Genomic DNA, 19,473 nt, shown 5'->3' on the forward strand with positions numbered 1-19,473 from the left:
TGAAAAATTAATCAATTGTCATTTAATTCAACGCAGTAAAAGTCTTCTTTACATATGTGCCCTGATACATTTAACAGACCAAAGTGAAGACTGCTGAAAAATCATGATTATTGTTTGTCTCTCCACAAAGCAAAATAAACAGAAAACATACATCCTGCCTGACACTGTCAATGCCCTGCCAGTGCTCTGCACTGTTTTGACAATGAGATTCCAGAAGCCCTGCAAGCCTCATGTCCACAGGGCTCTGTAGACAGAGCTGTTCTGCAAGCCTAAAATTTTATGATTTAATTGCAAAACATCTCCTTGGAAGATATAAAAAAATGTGACAAATATCACAGTTAACACACTAAATAATAAAAAGTCCATTAATGCTTCACAAATACAGCTTTCAAAAAAGTCTAGGAATGATCAAATCCTTGTCCTAAGCATTTCTCTCAGATAAGTCAAAGGCCATATCCAGGTGAGCACAGACTTCTCCTTCAATTCACACTTTGCAGGAACATGTCTCCTTACTGTTAGTTGCTCCCTAAGAGAATTCTTAACTAACGCAGTTGAAAACCTTACCCTAGCTTGTCCCTGCAAGGATGACTGCTCAGCATATCCTGTCTGTATGCTTGGTAATGGACAAATTATTGTACATTGCTGCTGTGAGCTCACTGTGAGCTTGACTGAACAAGACCAGCACAGTGCAGACCCTGTCTGCATGAATATATAAATAGAGTTGCTTATCAGCTTGCTTCTTAGAAGTGTTTCAAATAGAATTCTTCTTTCCTAACTTTACAATCTAACCATGAGGTATCTGGTCCAATATCATTTTTATAATCAATATAAAATCTCAGCAAATAACACACACACATAAATATTTATAAAGCACTGTAAAAATAATGTAGGGTAGAAACCAGTAAATTTGAGTTATAAAGAGAAAAATATAACAAGTGAAACAAAGATTTTTTTTTGCCTATTTTTGTTTTGAAGTGCTTCTGACGAAGAGTTAGGCACAGCCAAAACCTTCATTATGCTCTATGGCATAAAGCAACTTTTCCTTGAGTATGCTTTTACTACTGTATCTGGGGAGACAAAAAATGAGGGAGCAGGTATTGGCAGAGGGATAGAGCTCATCTGGATTTTTTGCTTGAGGATCTACAATACAAAAGCTAAAACATTCCAGTCGATAGACAGGGATTCGATCAGATCCTGACAAGAACCCTGAAGGAACGAGAAAAAAAAAAAGCAAGAAAAAGTAAGCAAAGTAAAAAATAAACCACGAAAATGTTAATTGAAAATCATGAAAATAATTAATGTTAATAAAAATCATGAAGGGAAATCAGTGTAAACATATGGCTATTTTCATAAGCTAATTATTTTGCTTTGTTGAATTACCTGAATACAATAAAGTCTCTTATTGACTAATAAGAATTATAAGCCCTCTTTTACTTTATAATTTAGACTTTGTGGATGAGGAAGGCCAGACTAGGTCTGACCTTCTACATTTAAAAACAATGATCTAGCTTTGGTGATCCTTTGAGAAGGGTAAACTGCTTACATCAATATAGTCTGCTCACACAAACTGAGGCCTCTGACCAACAAGACAACCACAAAAGCAAGGGGTAAAGTAATTGTAATGTTCAAGGTGGTCAGGTGCACTCAGGCAAGCCTTCGTGGTTTTCACTAGAAAATGTGGTAGCAGAAAATGTGTTGAAAAGCTGTTTGAGACTATAGAATTTTTTATGGGCAACCATCTAAAATGTGTGTTGTGGGGCAGAAAAAAGGACTATGAAAAGTTTAAAATTACTGATATATTACCAAGAAACATTTTCTTTTTTTCTTCTGGGAGTTCGTGAAACACATTCCAAAAATCTTTGATGGTTTTATCTGACTTGTTATACTGCCTGTATACCACATTCTGTCAAAGACATAAAAATAAAACAGGCCGGTTAATCCTCAGTATTTCCATTTATATTTAAAGCAACAACATTTTATCTGATAAATTTTATAATCCTGTTCATAGATATTCAAATCCTCTTAACCTCTGGAATCTCCTTGTTCATTTGTTTTTTCAAAGATTCTTATGACAATCCTTGAGTTATGGCTTGATACTTAGTCTCCTTTATTCTTGTATCTGATGTAGATTAGAAACAGAACTATGACACAAGTCAAAAAAAGAGAAAGTCCCTTGAGCTTCTGTTCATCTGTTTATGACCTATACAATCAATGAAAGAACAGGTCAGAAGTAGTTTATGCTTCACAGATAGAGCAGAAGGACACTATGCTAGTATACAATACCTTTTCCAAGAGACGCCAGTCAACTGTTGGGTGTCCCTGGAGAGCAACCTGGAGCTCTATAGGGAGAAACATCTTCCAATTTCTAGCTGGGCAGCCTCTTAAAAATCCTTGCATAAAGTCCTGAAATGGCTTTTGCACTGATTCATTGAACACATAATTCACGTATAAGTCAACATATTCCTTCCTGGAAAAAATATCAAATGAGCAATGCAATAGGTAATTTTGTAAAAGGAGAATTATAGAGAACTTTATACCTTATTCCTTTATTCTGCACAACCTGCTGAACTATAAAGATTCAGTCTTTACTGAGATCAGTCGTCACTGGCAATTATTTACTCACTGAATAAACTGCGAGGATGTTCACAAATAAAAGAGAATGCTGGTCAACATGGATTCATTTTGGTAATACTCCTTTATTTCATGTGAACACTCTAATAATTTCCCTGAAATCAAAATAACTATTTGCACAGCTGCTAATCAGTAGTTTCACTCTTCTCTCTACTTGTGATGGGGATTTGTGTAGTGACATTGTACTTGCACAATCAACTCAATGTAAATGCTATACTTCAAGCTTCCTAAACAGTCCTTTCTTGAATCCCTAATGGTCCTCAGATCATCTGCATAACTCAGGACACAGAATTTCTCTCTGTCCTCTGTGCCGAGGTTAATATTGACACAAAGCCTTATTGACAGATTGCTCCTTCTCCTTTATATACAAAATATATTCCATAGACATAACAATGCAGAAAACATTTTGCTCTAAAAAAAACCCTTATGGAGGTGTACCTATAGCTGGATTTGTCAGACAAATCATCTGTATTTCACTGAAAATACTGTTCAAGTGTATTTTATGCATTTGTTAGGAATTTTTCTGATAACTCCAGGTACTTGTATATGCAGATGCCAGGATGCCCAAGGATCCCCTTCTCATCTGCTGCTTGCACAAACTGCCAAAGTCTGACACATGTGCAGCAAATACAGCAGGAACCAAAAGTGTACAAAGACCAAGAACAATGGTTGGTATAATACTGAAGTTGGTATTTTGTAAGGGGATTGGTATAGGCATGTTATTTCATATACTTGTAACAAGACAACAAGTTAAGAAATGTAAAAATAAAACTGACCTGTTATCCTTAGTGACAGGAATGTTGGCACCATTTTTTTTAAGTTCAACAACATCCATAGAATCTCCTTCTTCCATTATCTACACAAATAAATTAAAACATTGGCTGCTGTTTCTCCATATGACAGATATATACGTGCTACATCTATCATTCTTCCTGCAGGGCCTGACATAGCACTTTTACTAGTTTGAGTTTACAGACAAATTGTGTCATTTGCACTGGGACAGTCTTGCCCGAGTACATGCATGGGATGTCTGAACGGCACAGTGGTCTTACCGTGAAGTCTATGCCCATGCTCTCAAGGTTATGATCACATTCTTCATTCAAAATTCCCCAAAGAATCCTGTCAAAAAACAAAGGGGAAGAAAGAGAAAAGAAACATGACCACTCGATGCACTTTCAAATTCTGCTGAAAACCATCCTTTGATAAGCAGTATTTAAGTGCATATACATATAGAACACATACACAACACCTACACTCACAGAGAACCATCATATGTGGCCCTGACTTATATCATGCTGCTGCCATGAGCGAGGGCAAATGCCTCCAGTAAAAAAAGGATTCCAGGCAAGTCCATCCCCATGCCTTGTGGGGATAACTTTACACAAAGTTCAGTGAGAAGTGGGCTTGGACCATAGCCTCGCTTCCAGACATCATCTATAAAATATGGACCAGTGGGCTGATCTGGGAGAATTGTTTTGGGGTGAAGCACCTCTCCAAGTATTGTAGGCAATCTGATGTTTCAGTTCACTTAGGACTCTTTAGCACCTCAACACAGTCACTGGCTCATGGGATATAGTTCTCATCTTCTTGGCTGTTCATAGCACTTGTATGGAAAGCTGGGTTTCATGGGCCTATAAGATTTATGTTGGTGACAGCAGCACCTCTCCCTGCTATGTCTGGCTAAAATCTCCTTTCCCAATGCATGGAAACCCTGTTCTCAGAATTGGCACAACTGCAGTGTATGGCAATACTGTGCCTGTGTAAAATAACACAATGGAAATGGATAATTAGTAAATCAGAGAAAAAACTCAACATTAGTAATTGGGTGCTTAGTTCTTCCAAGTCCAAACTACAGCTCATCGGCCTCAGGGATCTCCCTGCGCTTGGAGACCCAGCCGAAGCTTGGGCCATGCCTGGCTCATACCGGCCCACGGTTGGGAGCAGCTCCTCGAGGTCCTCCAGGGTGGGGGCCAGGTCCAGCAGCTTTTTGTAGAGAGCCCTGGGGAAGGGGAAGGGCACTATGCGCTGGTTAAACAGGGCCATTCCACATAGTGTCCCGATCTGGAAGAAGGTGTCCTTATCCTCACAGCCCGAGGCCTGGTTAGGAACAAGCACACCAGAAAACTGTGACCGCCTTTTCCCATGGGTGGCCTCCCCAGCCGCTGCCGCGGGGCTGCCTCACCTTGCTGGGGAACCACACGAGTCCGGAGTTGTAGTGGCGGAAGGCACTGGTGCCTGGCTGGCAGAGGGTCCTGGCAGCAATGCTGAAGAGCTCCTGGGACAGCCCACCCTGGTCCACGCCCTTCTCGCCCACAAACACCACCTGCAAGGCCCAAGACACCCACAGATATAGACAGCCATGTTGCCCACAAAATAAGACTGGTTACCCAACAAGCCAATAATTACACACCCGAGAGAGACACTGATTATTTATTTCAGAGCCGTGCAAACCTGGGTGCTGGGTGGTATTCCACAAATCGAGCACACCCCAGCTGACTTTTCAGGCCATTATTTATACATAGAAACTCAGAGTTAGTGACTGTCCAAGTACAGCCCTTCTATTATGACTGGTTAGTAATTCCTATACAACTTACATAACCCCAGCTAACTTCTATGTGTGCTCAGGGAAAGGGTCTTCGCTTGGGCAGGGGGCTTTTTGACCTGGAGGTGTGATTTTTAGTATTATAACGAACATAGCTCAACTATAGGATACATGGACCTTGAGTATTTTGCCAAGTTATCCATGTATACCTAGACATACACCAACATCTTGATTTACTGCATCCTTAAAGCTTGCGAGTTCCCGGATGTCCTTGACTAGGGAATGCTGGCTGCTGCCTGCTCCACTGATCAGGTCTCCTTTCTTGCTGTTTAGGCTTGAATGTAAGGAAAGACCTTACACCAAGGAACAGCCCGCCTTAAGACAACCTTGGCCCACTCCCGGTTTTGAGGCACCCACAGGCTCCCGGCACAGCGCCGGGGCGGGGCCGGAAGCGGCGGCCATGCTGCGGGGCGGCGGGCGCGCTGCGGCGGGGCTGCTGCGGAGGGCGGCGGCAGGCAGCCGGGAACAGCACCGGGATCGGGATCCGGGATCCAGGATCCAGGAGCAGGGCTCGGGCTCAGCGCGGCCGCAGCCGCCGGAGCCGTCGCTGCTGCGCTTCCTGGTGTGCCCGCTGTCCAAGAAGCCGCTGAGGTGAGGGCGGGCCGGGGGAGCTGCGCTCGCTGCCCGCCCTGGGCCCGCTGCAGCCCCGCGCGGAGCGGGAGGGGCTCTCTAAGGGCGAACCCAGGTTTTTCACCCCTCCTTCTGTTTTGTTGGTGGCTTTGTTTCATCTCCCCCACCCCCCCCCATCCGCCTTGCCCGTCCAGGTACGAAGAAGCTACCAACGAGCTCATCAACGAGGAGCTGGGCATCGCGTACCCCATCATCGACGGCATCCCCAACATGGTTGCGGAGGCTGCCAGGATGACGCACAAGAAGCCTCCCGCCGAGGACTCGGAGCAGCCCTGAGGACCCGCCAGGCACAGCGGTAGCTGGGACTGATGGCCGGGGGAGGGATGCTGCCCTCCCTGCCCACTCTGACTGTGCTCGTTCCCCTCCTGTCCTTGGCAGGCTTGTTTTACTCAGCCAGCGTGGACGAAGCCTTCCCACAGGGCTGCACCAGCACGAACAGCCTGTGTTTCTACAGTCTCCTCCTTCCTGTTACAATACCGGTTTATGTGTTCTTTCACCTTTGGACCTGGATGGGGATTAAGCTTTTTAGGCACAACTAGTGAGATGCGTTTGCTAACCCCTGGGCTTCTCTAAATCAACGCAGCTGGTTTAATCTCATCGGGTATTGCAGTTTGTTGGAGAGTTCCCTTTGGCACTATGGACTGTCATCATTTTCTTGGTAGTATCTGAAACTGTATGAAGCAGCAGGCCATTGTTACCTACTGCTAAGGCAGATTTAGAGTAGGAGTCATAAGAAGCGCTAATTCCCTCTGTTGTATCCCTTCAAGAGTGTTGTGCGTTTGTAGTGGCACTAATGAAAACCACCTAGGTGGAAGTTGTTTTCATGAGGGAGAACTGTACCCTGACTGAGAAAACTGATCTTAAATAATACATTAAATTAAAATATGCAGTCTTTGAGAACTCTGGTTTTGTTTTAACCTGATGTATGTACTGAAATATATTTGTCTCATTGTCAGAAGAACATAAACTAAAATAAATTAGGCTGGTGTTTTGTAACAAAATTTGGGACTTGACATAAATGAAGAAATTTCTTGGATGATACCCATGTCTGTATGTGCAGTGGCTGCTGCTTTTTTCTTTCTTTTTCTTTTTTAAGAAAAAGGTGAGTAAATGACAGCTCTGCAGAACAGATGTACCTGTGCATTTGGAGGTTTTGTTAGAGTGGCCTCCAACATATTCCAGTGTCTGCTTAGGAGATGTGTGTCCCAGTACTGTGTGTTAAATATATCTAGTACACAAGTTTGATAGCCAGGTTGGGTCATTTTCATTAAAGAGGCATCTCCTGACAGGTTAGTGGAAAAATAACTCCCAACTGAGCCCGGAATTTGTTAGCCCAGTCAACAACTAGAAAAATGCTTTTTAAGTACACAGAATATCCTTTCCCTTCGCACCATCTCCTGCTCAGTAGAGAGGGAACAGGAGATACTTCTGCTAAATGCTTCAACCTCCCCTATTTTCATTTACAGCAACACTAGAGAATGGGGTGACAGACCACTATGAGGGTGTCACATGCCAAGTTCTCAGTACTGTCTGAAAAAATTCCTAGCTGGACACAGCTGTGAAGGGGACAGGTCAATGCTATGATAATCTGTTATAAAGGTTTCTTTTTTATGTTTTGCTATTGAGTGGTTTATATCTGCAACACAAACACATTAATGTCGTCTACCTGCTGAAAAATGCAGAAATGCAGCACCAAGTTGTAGATACTGCAGACCATAGTTTCTCTGGGTGGGTGACTAACAGTGCAGTCAAAATTATCAGGCTGCTGCAAATAATGCTGCCATGTGCAGTGTGAAAGACAATGCTTGCAGTAGGTGCATTTGAAGGCTGACTTCACTAAGGGCAGCTGTTTGTCAGAGCTTGTACAGTCAGTGGAGACTTGAGATCTAGAGGACAGTACAGAGCTCAAGCCTCACTACCTCTGTAAATAAATGCCTGTCTCAGCTGGTGAAGTGAGGAAGCAGGAAGGAAAGGTAGCTCTAGGGGGCATTGAGAATCTTCTCCTAAGTGTATGGGAAGGAAAAGGAAAAGCTTTGACAGTTCTTGTTGGCAAGAAGGCTCACTTGGAAAGCACCAGAACTGGGTAATAGGGCACCAGGGTCGATAGCTCCTGTGACACAGGCGTGGTGCCAGACTTTGTGTTAGTGACTGATAGGACACATGGTCCCTGAGCTGAGCTCCACTCTGGGCAGGTGCCCTCTTCCCACATCACCCAGTGTTTTGCAACGCAGGGCTAGCATTGCGATTCCTGCAGGAAATACAACTGCCAGAACCTCTGGGTTTGTGTGGAAGCCACAGATTAAAGGCACATGGAGACAGCAGCACTATAATCAGATTCCCATCTCTCTCGCCGGCACTATCCTTCCTTTCCCTTCAGACAGCATCTCATGAGAGAAATGGCTTTTTGTGGCTTTTTGTGTTGCTTGCTGGCCGCTAACGCTGGTTTCCCAGCCACTGGGGTTTTCATGTGCAGCAAACTAGCATGGGGTCTAAAAGTCAGTCTAGCAGTAATAGTACTGGACTTTGACAAGTCTAGTTTCCTGAGCAATCCTATTACATTACCCCAAAGCAACCTCACAGGAAATAGCACTGCCACTTGCATTTAACTTACACCAACAAAGCTTGATGGCTACCTGGAATAACAATGTAAGATACTGCCATCCAGATTTACTGTACACCACTTATGGAACATGTTGTATAATAATCTGAAGAATAGTTCACTTGTTGTATGCTCAGAGAATACTGAAACCCTTCACCAATATTTCAGTCACACTGAAAATCAAGGAACACTGCAGCGAGATATTTAGAGCTAACAAATAATACAATTTGGTATCTTACCTTTAAGATCTTCCTGAATTCCCGGGTTGAGGCACATTCTAAATTGTTCCATATGTCTTGCAGAAAGCACTCTCTTCTGACGTGAAATTCCCAGTGTTTTCCCCTGTATGTAAGGATTATCTGAGGATTGAAGTAACAGTTATTGGCAGTGTGTTTATCTCTTCTAATTTGTAACAAAATTGGCCACACCTACATCAGTAGAGGTCCTGGACAGAGTGCTGCTTTCTGTGCACAGAATCTGGCGTTCTGTTATAAGAATGGCGATCCTGTCTTGCATGTCAAAGATGCATGGGTACTTGCTCAGGTTCCATAGGGCTATCTGAAATGGCAAGTAAGAAAGGAAAAGACATGTTGATTTTCCCCTGAGAAGCCAGTTCCAGGGTACGTGTGGAGACTGAACTGCTGGCCTGTACCCTGGCAAACTCCCATATCTCTGAGACGTGCCCTGGTTGTGTGCATGAGCACTACACTGGGAGAAGTACACTTCCTAAAAACAGCTTCTACACACTTCTGTGAGAAACACTGACAGAGAGGCATCTAACCAGTCTGTGCAGACAGACACCAAGAATAAAACAGTGATTTTAACAGCTGAATTCAGCTAAACCAAAACACATAGTAAAAATGTCCTGGATACCCAGGTTATGGTACGTTGTTTTAAAAACTGCTGACTTTATTATCTGTACTACCAAAAGTAGATACTGGTATAAATATAATTTAATTCAAAGTGTTACACCTCCAGTGTGATAAGGCAGCAACTTCAGGTCATTTCCTATTTGGCTTTTGATTCTATGCTGTTTCCCAAACCTTCTCCTCCACTCTGGTTAATTGGTACAAAATTGGTACATTAGCAAACAAAAGCTTATGAAGGAATGAGGCAGTTGCCCTGTGAATTCCAGGCAAGTTGCCAGAAAGTTACAGGTTTTTTACCTAAGGAAGGCCCTACTATCCACGTTTGCATTTCATCCTGCTTCCTGGGACACTGAGTGCATTTGGTAGCTAATTTTCACTCCTTCATGTCGTCAAGAAACAAACCATTTGACAGATTATTTTTATTATCATGGCTTGGTTTTAAGATGTAAGTAAATTGAAATATGGTTTCTAAACAAAAGCTTAAAGACACCACACAATATTTCTATTAATAAAACATAATAAAATCTAGAGTAACAAGAAGTATAGCAACCATCCCTCATGGTGCTTTTTCACAGTGATTACTAGTTCCAAGCCAACAGAGTTTCTTAGGATACTGGAGGACAGCTCCAACTCTCAGAACCAGGGGTCATCTCAGGAAAGGCACTATTGTAGCTGCTAAAATACTGGATGGTAAAGGGCTTGCTAGAGAAAATGCATTGTCTTTGAGATGTAATGGGTTAGAGTCTAGAGTTGCCTTTCATATCTATATCTATATATCTATATAATTATATCTAGAGAGAGATATAGCGACTATTTAAATAAAAGAGAAAAGAAAGAGTGTTTTGCACTGCTGGTAAAATTTTATACTTACTGCTCTATTAAAGAACTGGCAGAAGTGGATAATCTCTTTCACAAGAGGTACATAGAAGTTGCTTTCTTCTACTCTGAAACCAGTTCTGGAGTTCACCTGCATTGATACACACAATATGTCAGCAGCAGATCCAATGAGCTGTGCATCTGTGTGGCAGGACAGGACTGACAGGACTTTCTGCAGAAAGAGCTCTGAGACCCTGAACAGAAGTGAAAGGATAGAATTGCTACGAGTAGCACAGCGCCCCACAGTGAGAAGTCTCGGAAAGCCATGTATAAACTAGCAGGAAAGCAATTTTCATTTACAAAGATTCTTAACAGGACTCGATCAGGAAAGGTGTGTTTCCCTTTGAGTATCTTTCATGCTGCAGAACACTCTGTAGTTCCCTATTCATTTTCGTACTTGTTGACTAGCAAAGATATTTGTGGACGGGCAGTGAACATGTAAAGCTCCAAATGATGTAATCACAGAGGAGTAGGCCTGCTGCATTTTTGAGTTTGTTTATCTGGATAAATACAGATTCAACAGTCTAAACTTCGAGGACCAAATCTGCAGTCTCAGCCAAAAGGATATTCAGTTCTTAACAAAATTTAACAACTCTTCTCTGATTCATACTGTGTGCTTGAGCTCTTGACTTCCCTAAACTTTGAACATCTCCGCAGGAGAAAGAATGGTTGTCAAGAGCACAGTTACCGCTCCCTTTGTTCCCCGTGTTTGTTTTCAGCTAAAGAGGCTCTAATACTGTTGCTCCAGAGAATTTCTCAGGTAACAGGCTCTTAAAGCATCATGCAGCATTATTGTGACAGCCACAATATGTCAAGCAGGTAGGTTGTCTTTTAAATTTGGTTATTGGGGTGACGGATCTCACCAGCAGAAAGGCAAACGGGCATGCTGTGTAGGGGACACCCCATCCATAGCTCTGTAGGCATCAATGCATGCACTCTTCACACCACTGAAGCCTCCCCTGCCAGGGCTGTAACATGCTTTAGCTCTTCATTTCTACAGAGGGTAAGTTAGGCACAACTCGAGCAGGATTCCTTCAAAGCTATGCTGGTGTAGAGCCAAAGAGATTCCTGAAGCAGTGTCAAATGACAAGGCCCCATGTTCCCTTGTAAGAAGGGAACCCAGAGAACTCAACAAGTGAAAAGGATTAAAATATGCGAAGCCATATTGATACATCCTGTCTAGTGAGGATCCAAGTACTTTCTTACCTGGTAAAGCATCTGCAGTATTTGCAGAGGCACTGTTTCATCTGGGTGCAGGTTGAAGGGGTCTCTTGGCCCACAAGTGTGTAATTCCATGATAAATTGAGACAGGTTATCCTGGGAAACCCTCTGATACAGACTGACCAGCTCCTTGAAAGAGGATGTTTCCAGATTTGACCACAGGCACTCTGTAAAGAGAACAGCTAGTGAGGTGATATGTAACATGTAAATCACTGCAATTTGTGGATGAAGCTGCATTTTATCTTTTTATCAAATAAACTTGACAAAAAAAATTGCTTAATTTTGGACTACCAAAATTAGTAAACCTCAGAATTTTTTCATTCTTGTGTCTTGCTGCATAGTCCCCATGTTTCTGCATCTATCAGCGGCAATTATTTCAAGTTCTGCAACACGCTACATCAGCGATGCTAACTCTTGTTCTGCAGCAGAAAATGACCAAGAATTTAAATCATTCAGTTCTATTGTCATAAAACCCTACCAAGAGTTTGCAGGTCCTCTGGCTGGAGCTTCATGATGGCTTGTGCTAGAAGCCTCAGTGAATGGTAACAGCTTTTATCCTTCCCCTGCAGAATGAAAGGCAAGATCAAGTAGACTCTGAAATTTTCAGGTGAGATGGGAGAGGAAGACAGCGATGGCAGTAAATTATCAACCTCCTTTTGCACCTTCAGAGGGAAAAAAAAAAAAAAAAAAGAGAAAAGGGTTAAAATGCAATTTTGTTTTGCCAAAGTAATTGGGTTGGCATGAAATTCCTAAGTTTTATGCACAAATCCAGAGCTCCTCAGTATACGTGTAGTGAGAATCCTTATATCAAATTCTTACCTCCTGGAAGAGCTTTGGCATCTCGCTGATCTTCTTATAAAAATGTTTCACTTCGGACATGTCTACACCTGAGAATTCTTTGGAGGTTTTGAAATGTTTGTCTCTATCACAAAGGAAAAAAAAGAGAACACCAAATTATGTAAGAAGCTGGTTTTTGTTAGCGACTGAATGGTGAAGCATTTTAACATGAGAAAATACTTGGAAAGTTCAGCCCTAGCTCCAATGGGTATAATTTCATGTGTTCTAAGAAGATAGACAACACAGGTCACTGTTTTGCAACCTGATTAATATCCTGTCTTTCCTGTCTCGTGTGGCTGTGAACTATTAATGGTAGACTTCCTGTATTTCACCTTAAAATCACTTCCACTTCAGTGCTCGGAGGAGGTATTATGGATCCTTTGAAAGCTGTAATATTGCCTAAAGGGATTATTCTGTCAAATATCACAACAGGATAATCTTCTAGAATGTGAGCTTCTCTAGCAAATTCAATAGAACTGGGGGGTGTAAAAAACTTAATTTTAGCTTGGCTTTGAAAAATACAGACTTGCTCCTTGCAAATTCAGATAAGACTAATCTTTTCTACGCATGTGGTCTAAAATAACACTTTCTGGTCAGTTTACATGCAGCTAATATATTCTGTTATGTCTAAGTCAGGGCACGCTACCTTTTCTGCAGGAAGCTTCCGTTGATGCAAGCCTCAGATGAGAAGATCAGTCTGATATTCCTGATAGTAAAAGACAAACCAAAGTCAATCCTTTCAACTTCAGGTTTTTAATTCTGAGAGAACAGAAAACATGTGTACAAGTGTCTCTGCACCTGACTGTACAAATGTGTTATTACCACTTTGTTGCTCTCCCAGGCCTTGTAAGGGAACCTGCTCAAGTGCCTCATGCCAGCTAATTGCATGCAAGTGGACGATATCATGGAGATATCTTCTCCTGACAGGTCTGAATATTATCTGTTATATATAAAGGCATTGGAGGGAGGAGGATCCCCTCCATTGGCAGGATCTTTGTAGCATGTGGAGGGAAAATCCATCAGGCCATCAATTTACCGCTGCACAAAAGCTGGGTTCCCAGCATCTGAAGGATGTTAGATTTACTCACTACCTGTACTCCTGGTTATCTTCTTATTGAAGCAGCTCTTTTATCAAGCAATTTGCTGTCAGGCCCTTCCTACTGAGATCTGGAAAGAACCCTCCCTTTCTCACCCTCTCAACAACCACTTTCCATATGATCCAAGCTGTTCTAAAAGTGGTCAGGGAAACATTTAGTTCCAGATTAGCCAGGATTTTGAAATGCTCAAAGTCAGCAGCTGGAGTAAGACTTTCCCAAAGAAAATAACCTCACATGTAAGACCTGAAAAAAGACTAACACAATCATAATTCTCAGACAAAAGTGGAAGGCATCCCACAGTGGTATATACTAACTGCTTTTGAAAATGGATAATTAAAAAAACATCACTGATTTTTAAACGCTGACACAGACAAAACAATCCAGTTTGGATACTCTGGATTGTGATTTTTGCACAAGGCCTTGGTCTACAGACAGAATCTTTCACTGATTTAATTTGTTGGCTCTTCATCAACTTGACCATTCTGTGCAAGAAGAGGAGAGGCTTCTGAAGCCAGGCAGTACATCTCCTCTGTTCCTGCAAAAAGGTTATTGAAAAGATCTCTTTTTCCTGTGCAAAAACTAGGTGAGAATTGCTGGTACAAGATTGTGTCTTGGCTAAATTCTTGAACAAGAGTTCCTATAATAGTCTCCAAAAAATAATGACTTTTAGAAAAAATCATGTATCAGGGAAAAAAACCCAACCAAACCCAAAAACAGGTTTCTGACTTACTTTTTTATCCTCTCGAACTGGACTCTTGAACTGGAATTAGAAATCCAGTCATCCACTTTTTTATTCTCCAGAGTGGCAATTCCATTCAAATAGGAATTCTGTGTGAAATTCATGAAAACATCAACAAGATAAAAGGTCTAGCATATGGAATTCTTATTTTTTAAGCCAATCTGTACAAGAAGAGTTCAGCCTAAGCATGAACAAATTAATGGTCATCCAGCATGATCCAGATGCATTAGCCACAGAACATACATAATTGCCATACAAAGTAGTTTCGAGGTAAGCATAGAAAAAACTGCAATAGACATATATGAAATTGGAGTGCTAAAAGCACAATGGAAAATCCAAATGTTTCCAGCAGTATTGTGAACAGTGGGAAGCTGTGATCAAATGTGCACATACCTGGTTCTCCTTGCAAAGGTCAAAACTTCGGTTTACTCCTGCAGTAATTTTAATCCCCTTTTGTGACATGTTATTTTCTGTGAAAGAATAAAAATATTTTCATATGAACATTTGAAGAGAGTCATTATCTTCAGAGAGTTCAGTGCACAAAAGTGGAACATTAAAAAAACCCCTCAGATAGTAGTTATCTGTCTAAAAGTTGATCCTATGTGGCCATTACCTGTGATGATAAATCAAGCAGCGAATGGAATAATTTGTCATAGAATTTGTTGGGAAGGCCAAGTAAGCATGAGACATAATATTTGCCTCTCAGTTTAAACATGAAATCAAGAAAGCAAACACCTTCCTGGAAGAAACAAATATAGATCGATTACATCTGCAATGGTTATTACTTTGGCAGGAGTTTCCAGTATACACTGGTGAATGGATGGGAAGTGGTATCAATTGATTAGGCTTCCTCTCATCTTCTGGCTGTCCTTCATCATCAGAACCAAAGAAATAGAATTTGTCCAAAGAAGCGACATAGACCAGAGTGTGCTGTCTGTTCAGGAAAAAAAACCAACAAACAATTCTCATAAAAAGCAAAAACGACTGGGCAAGACAGAATAAAATTTACAGATACATTTTCAGAGTGCAGACCTAAGGCTTTTATTTAGAAGTCCTGACAGTCCAGATAAAGAATCCCTTTAACAAAAGTGTTAGAATTCTCCATTGCATTCAGCAGTAAAGAAATATACAGACTCAGATTTCCTATATTAGCCTCTAATGTTTGTGATTTACGTTGGTTCCCACAGACAAAAATAATGTTACACCTTGCTAGCTTTACACCCTTCCGCTTTTAAAAGCACAACTGCTGTGCTGCTGAGCCTGATACCAAGCCCAGGCAAGTTGACAGGAGACTTTTTCTGGCCCAGTTACAGAAAGGCAGAATGAAACTGCATAATTATCACAGCTCTTCAATTCTTACTAAGGAGCCACCAGTTTGTCAGTGTGGATGAGAATTCAGTGGCTTTCCCAATGCAGATGGGAATTCAGTGGCTTTCCCAATGCAGATGTTTGACAGCCTTTTGCCCTTTGGAACCCAGTATACCCTTTGTTTATTAGAAGAACAAAAGACTAAGGGCTTCTGGTGGTTTTGCAGCCCTCTCCCTCTGCTCAAAGGGTTCTGCTGAGAGTTCTGCTCTCTCTGGGGCTCTGGCAGGAGACTGGCTTACATTGAAGAGTGGACAATATCCTGACAGTGCTGACCTACTGGGGTACAGGGATTTGAACATCTTGGTGACTCTCCCTCTACTGTTCTTCAGTGATTTCCCTAAGATATTGCCCTTAGAAGACATGTTATTGGCACTTTCCCACCTGCCACAGGCAACCTGTGAAACCCTTGCTCCCCACAGCTCGGCCACCATACGAGGCATGAGTTCGTTCCGGGTGGAGTTGTGACCAAGCTGGCCAGCCCCTCCTGCTCCAAAGGTGCACACCAATCCCTCCTTGAAATGAAGAAACAAACAACAGGATCACTGCACTATTAACGACATTCAAATGGCCGCCACTGAGAGTGAGAGCCAGCAAGACACAATATGTTATATGGGACTTGACTGAAACATGGGTAGGGTTCACTTTGCAGCAAGCCTAATCATGCACTGTCATGTTCAAATCATTTAACTTCTGAGAAAAGCAATTTAACTCCTGAGGATAACTCCCCATCACTTAAGAATTTGATAAATAAACCCTAGTGTATAAATAAACCCTAGTGAATTAGCTATTGTTGTCATTTTCTCCAGTCCCCAATATGCTATAAAAAATACTTCTTAAAAGTACCGAGAGTTGAACCGTACACCTTTGCTCCAGGATTCCAGTTCATCATATCCCTGCAAAAGTTTGCAAGCAGGTGATGGTAATCTGAGAAAAGGCCAGTTTTCCCAATAGCTTAGTCAACATCCCTTGGGGATCACTTCAGACTCAGATGGAAGCAGGCATTACCATCCCAAGCTCTCCGTGCTGACTTTTAGCAGTGTATCTTTTCTCACAGGGTGATGTCTCAGATGCCGACTTTCCATTTCAGACTCACCTTGGAGAGAACTGCAGTGTGATCTGCCCCACATGACATAAATATAGTCTTCCAGTGCTCTAAAGCTCCAACATATGATGGGCAGTCCCTGTCTGGAAAGAAGATAGCACTGCTGAAGTGTAAAAGTACTGTGGGGTCTCATACATAGAAAAACTTAGAAAACAGAGGGCTTAAACACTTTTCAGTCCCTCTCTTACAGCAATTCATGTAATTACAACTTGGGTTTTGGTTGTTTTCCTACCCTCCACTATAACATACTCTTTCTCATAACGTTTTGTCTTTTTCGTAGTATTTTATTTTTATTTACATTCAGTTTGAAACAAAATTCAATGTTTTCTTTCCTTGCCAAACAGTACTTTGCTTCAAAATATCTGATTCTCAAGGGTGTGGACTCATTCAGATTAGATTCTGCTGACTTCAGGTTCTATCTGGCTAGGGCAACTCTGCTGTAGTCTTCTCGGTTTGAAGACAATGGGTAATTTTAATTCTTCTCTCACCTTGTGTTTATGAAGACTTAAAGAAGACAAAAACCCATAAAATAATTTCTTTTATGCAAGACTTCCCAGAGAGAGGATGGGAGTGGAAATAGATCTCTAAGTCCTCAGAGGTTTTAAAAGCCCACACTATCCAGTTAGCCACATAAAATGATTGCAAGTTCTCTATGGAAACACAACCCTTAAATCCCTTGTTCCTGCATGCCTTCCCTGGTCAGGAAACAGAGAACTTATCCAGATATATGTTCTTCAAAAGACTTTACTGTCTGCTGCTACACCAAAGGGGCTTCATAATACTGAGGAGCGACTTGGTGAACTCACTCAGCAGGAAAACATCTTCCTAGTGCTGTTCTTCCTTACCTTCTGTGTCTCCGAGTCCCAGCTGTCCAAAATCATTCTTTCCCCAGGAGTACACAGCTCCAGAGAGTGACACGGTGGTGCTGTGAGCTCCTCCAGCAGCAATTTGAGCAAGTGGGATGCCCTTCAGTCTTTCCACCAGCTGTGCTTGGGGAATGAACGTGGCTTGGCTCCCCAGTCCAAGCTGTCCATGGGTGTTCTGGCCCCATGTGAAGAGTTCACCTCCTTCACACACAGAACAAAAAAACCAGCTCAGCCTCAATGCTTCCTTGGAGTATTTGCACTTTGGAAGTAGTAGCAAATCTCTGTGCTCTTTTCAGGGAACTAGCTCCAAAGCAAGACCATTATGTATAGATAGCCAAATTTTTGCTTCTGACCTCTTTGGAGCAGTCCCACATTGTCCATGTGACTCAGCACAGTAAGAATAAAGGCCAGGTGTTTCCACCTCTAAAGTCATACTTGCAAGAAGTTCCCAATCAGAAAGGTGTTGCAGCTTAAGAATGAGCAGACCTGGTGACTGCAGAGTAGGGCAGCCACGTCTGCTCTCCACAACACACCTTTGTGGAGGGGTGTTGCTCAGGAACTGGAGAGAGACAGAGAGAGATGCAGGTCCCTTGGTGCTAGGAGGAAAGGGCAGCACTGATAGCCAGTGCACTTTGTGTCCCCTACCCACCATTCACTACTCTATAATGGTGTCACCAACTACTGGAAGTAGTACAAACACTGCCTTCTCAGAGCAAGCCTGCCATAATGTGACTCCTGTTTAGAGGAAACAAGTTCTTGAAAGAGGATACCTCTGGATAGCGCCATGGCATGCTGGCCTCCACACGCTATTTGAACAATATTTAGGCTTCCTAGTTCTTTCACCATCCTACAAAAAAAAGGAAAAAGGAAAAGTCAAAATAGATAGATGCTGTGCCGTAAGACAAAGTAAAGGACAAAGATCCTCTGCTCACCAAGCCCTATAACTTTTAGCAGGAAATATGTGGAAGAATATAGGTCACTTCTAAGTTGATTCACCCTGCTCTTATGCTGGCCTGCTGCAACAGGGCTAACTGATTTGATTGTGGTTTGCTCCTTGGTAAGCTGGAAAAGAATCAGGCTCAGGCCAAGCTAACAGAAAATCACACAGCAAACTGCTGGGCCATTTGTACATGATGGTTACCCTCACAGCTTAATCAGAAGGTGGTAAGGTTCAGATATGCTTGTGTCTTTCACACGCAGTTTTCCCAAGCCATGTGTGGTTTGCAAGTTATCTGCATTATTCTGGTATGTACTACTGATCCTTACTAAGTTTGAGAGAAACCTGTCTCATGTGCATCCCATGCAGCTCAGACCTTGGTATCAATCTCAAAATCTGTGCACTTCTTGCTGGGTTAAAAAAGAAGATAAAGATTTGGTAATTAGGAATGTATGTGTTCCAGTCCCCTCTCTACAACAGAAACAGGACTCGTTCTCTTGGATGTTACCTTCAGGAAAAGCAGGCTGCATTTTTCAGACCATTGCCATCCATACCTCCACCCCATGACAGCTGCTTACCTTGTTTTAGAGCAGTTTGCTGGAGTTTTAGCCCAGTGTTCAGAAACCTTCCCGTCATGGGAGAGAATGAGCCTATGTGTTCCATCATGGTTTGAGCACTGCACCTCATTCCTCTGCAACTGTGCGTGCTCTGCAGAACACAGACAGACAGACATGGCGGTCACGCTAAGGCAGCAGGCATCTTAACCACCTCGGCCCCCTCCCCAAGACCTCTGTGTGTTACTGTTTTCAGCAACAGCTCCTGCTTCTCAGGAAAAAGTCAAACAAGTGTGTATGACTTATTTTCTCAGGCTCCTTAAGGTTTCAGTGTCCTACCTACCCACTGCTTGGTTTCATGCTGGGTGACTCTCCTGGCTACCACTAAAAGACCTTTTCCCATCTCTCAGGCTGATGTGCCACCAGCTCCCAAGACAACCAGTGAAATCAGTCAGCACAAGCGGAGTCTGTTACTTTTGCACATCTATTGAGAGTGTCTGGGGGGAAACAAAGCACTTCCTGAGGCATCTGACCCCCCCAGATTT

General features: G+C 42.4%; 3 protein-coding genes across 4 annotated transcripts in view; 2 read left to right on the top strand and 1 right to left on the bottom strand.

The window, feature by feature from the left end:
- LOC116786398 (probable E3 ubiquitin-protein ligase HERC4) overlaps positions 1-19,473 on the bottom strand; it is a 24,514-nt gene continuing 5,041 nt past the window's right edge. Inside the window, exons 2-23 of one of the 2 annotated variants that reach the window (XM_032686945.1) lie at positions 18,953-19,082; positions 18,208-18,284; positions 17,417-17,638; positions 16,563-16,654; positions 15,851-15,981; positions 14,887-15,035; positions 14,495-14,571; positions 14,093-14,190; positions 12,912-12,971; positions 12,248-12,350; positions 11,907-12,090; positions 11,414-11,595; positions 10,203-10,298; positions 8,895-9,020; positions 8,702-8,821; positions 4,814-4,954; positions 4,556-4,728; positions 3,684-3,750; positions 3,408-3,487; positions 2,284-2,467; positions 1,804-1,903; positions 1-1,206 (exon numbers count right to left, since the gene is read on the bottom strand). In XM_032686945.1, the coding sequence (XP_032542836.1) occupies positions 992-1,206; positions 1,804-1,903; positions 2,284-2,467; positions 3,408-3,487; positions 3,684-3,750; positions 4,556-4,728; positions 4,814-4,954; positions 8,702-8,821; positions 8,895-9,020; positions 10,203-10,298; positions 11,414-11,595; positions 11,907-12,090; positions 12,248-12,350; positions 12,912-12,971; positions 14,093-14,190; positions 14,495-14,571; positions 14,887-15,035; positions 15,851-15,981; positions 16,563-16,654; positions 17,417-17,638; positions 18,208-18,283 (2,676 nt within the window). In that variant the 5' untranslated portion in view covers position 18,284; positions 18,953-19,082 and the 3' untranslated portion in view covers positions 1-991. Of the gene's footprint in view, positions 1,207-1,803; positions 1,904-2,283; positions 2,468-3,407; positions 3,488-3,683; positions 3,751-4,555; positions 4,729-4,813; positions 4,955-8,701; positions 8,822-8,894; positions 9,021-10,202; positions 10,299-11,413; positions 11,596-11,906; positions 12,091-12,247; positions 12,351-12,911; positions 12,972-14,092; positions 14,191-14,494; positions 14,572-14,886; positions 15,036-15,850; positions 15,982-16,562; positions 16,655-17,416; positions 17,639-18,207; positions 18,285-18,952; positions 19,108-19,473 lie in introns of those variants that run through there. The other variant, XM_032686944.1, reaches the window with a different exon arrangement.
- On the top strand, positions 5,616-6,768 carry PYURF (PIGY upstream reading frame). Its single transcript, XM_032686949.1, has 2 exons — positions 5,616-5,824; positions 5,998-6,768. The coding sequence occupies exons 1-2, from the start codon at positions 5,634-5,636 to the stop codon at positions 6,137-6,139; spliced, it is 333 nt and encodes a 110-aa protein (XP_032542840.1). The 5' UTR covers positions 5,616-5,633; the 3' UTR covers positions 6,140-6,768.
- PIGY (phosphatidylinositol glycan anchor biosynthesis class Y) lies at positions 6,061-6,780 on the top strand. Its single transcript, XM_032686950.1, has one exon. The coding sequence runs from the start codon at positions 6,172-6,174 to the stop codon at positions 6,400-6,402; it is 231 nt and encodes a 76-aa protein (XP_032542841.1). The 5' UTR covers positions 6,061-6,171; the 3' UTR covers positions 6,403-6,780.

Source organism: Chiroxiphia lanceolata, chromosome 4, assembly GCF_009829145.1.
Source record: "Chiroxiphia lanceolata isolate bChiLan1 chromosome 4, bChiLan1.pri, whole genome shotgun sequence".
Taxonomy (NCBI): Eukaryota; Metazoa; Chordata; class Aves; order Passeriformes; family Pipridae; genus Chiroxiphia; species Chiroxiphia lanceolata.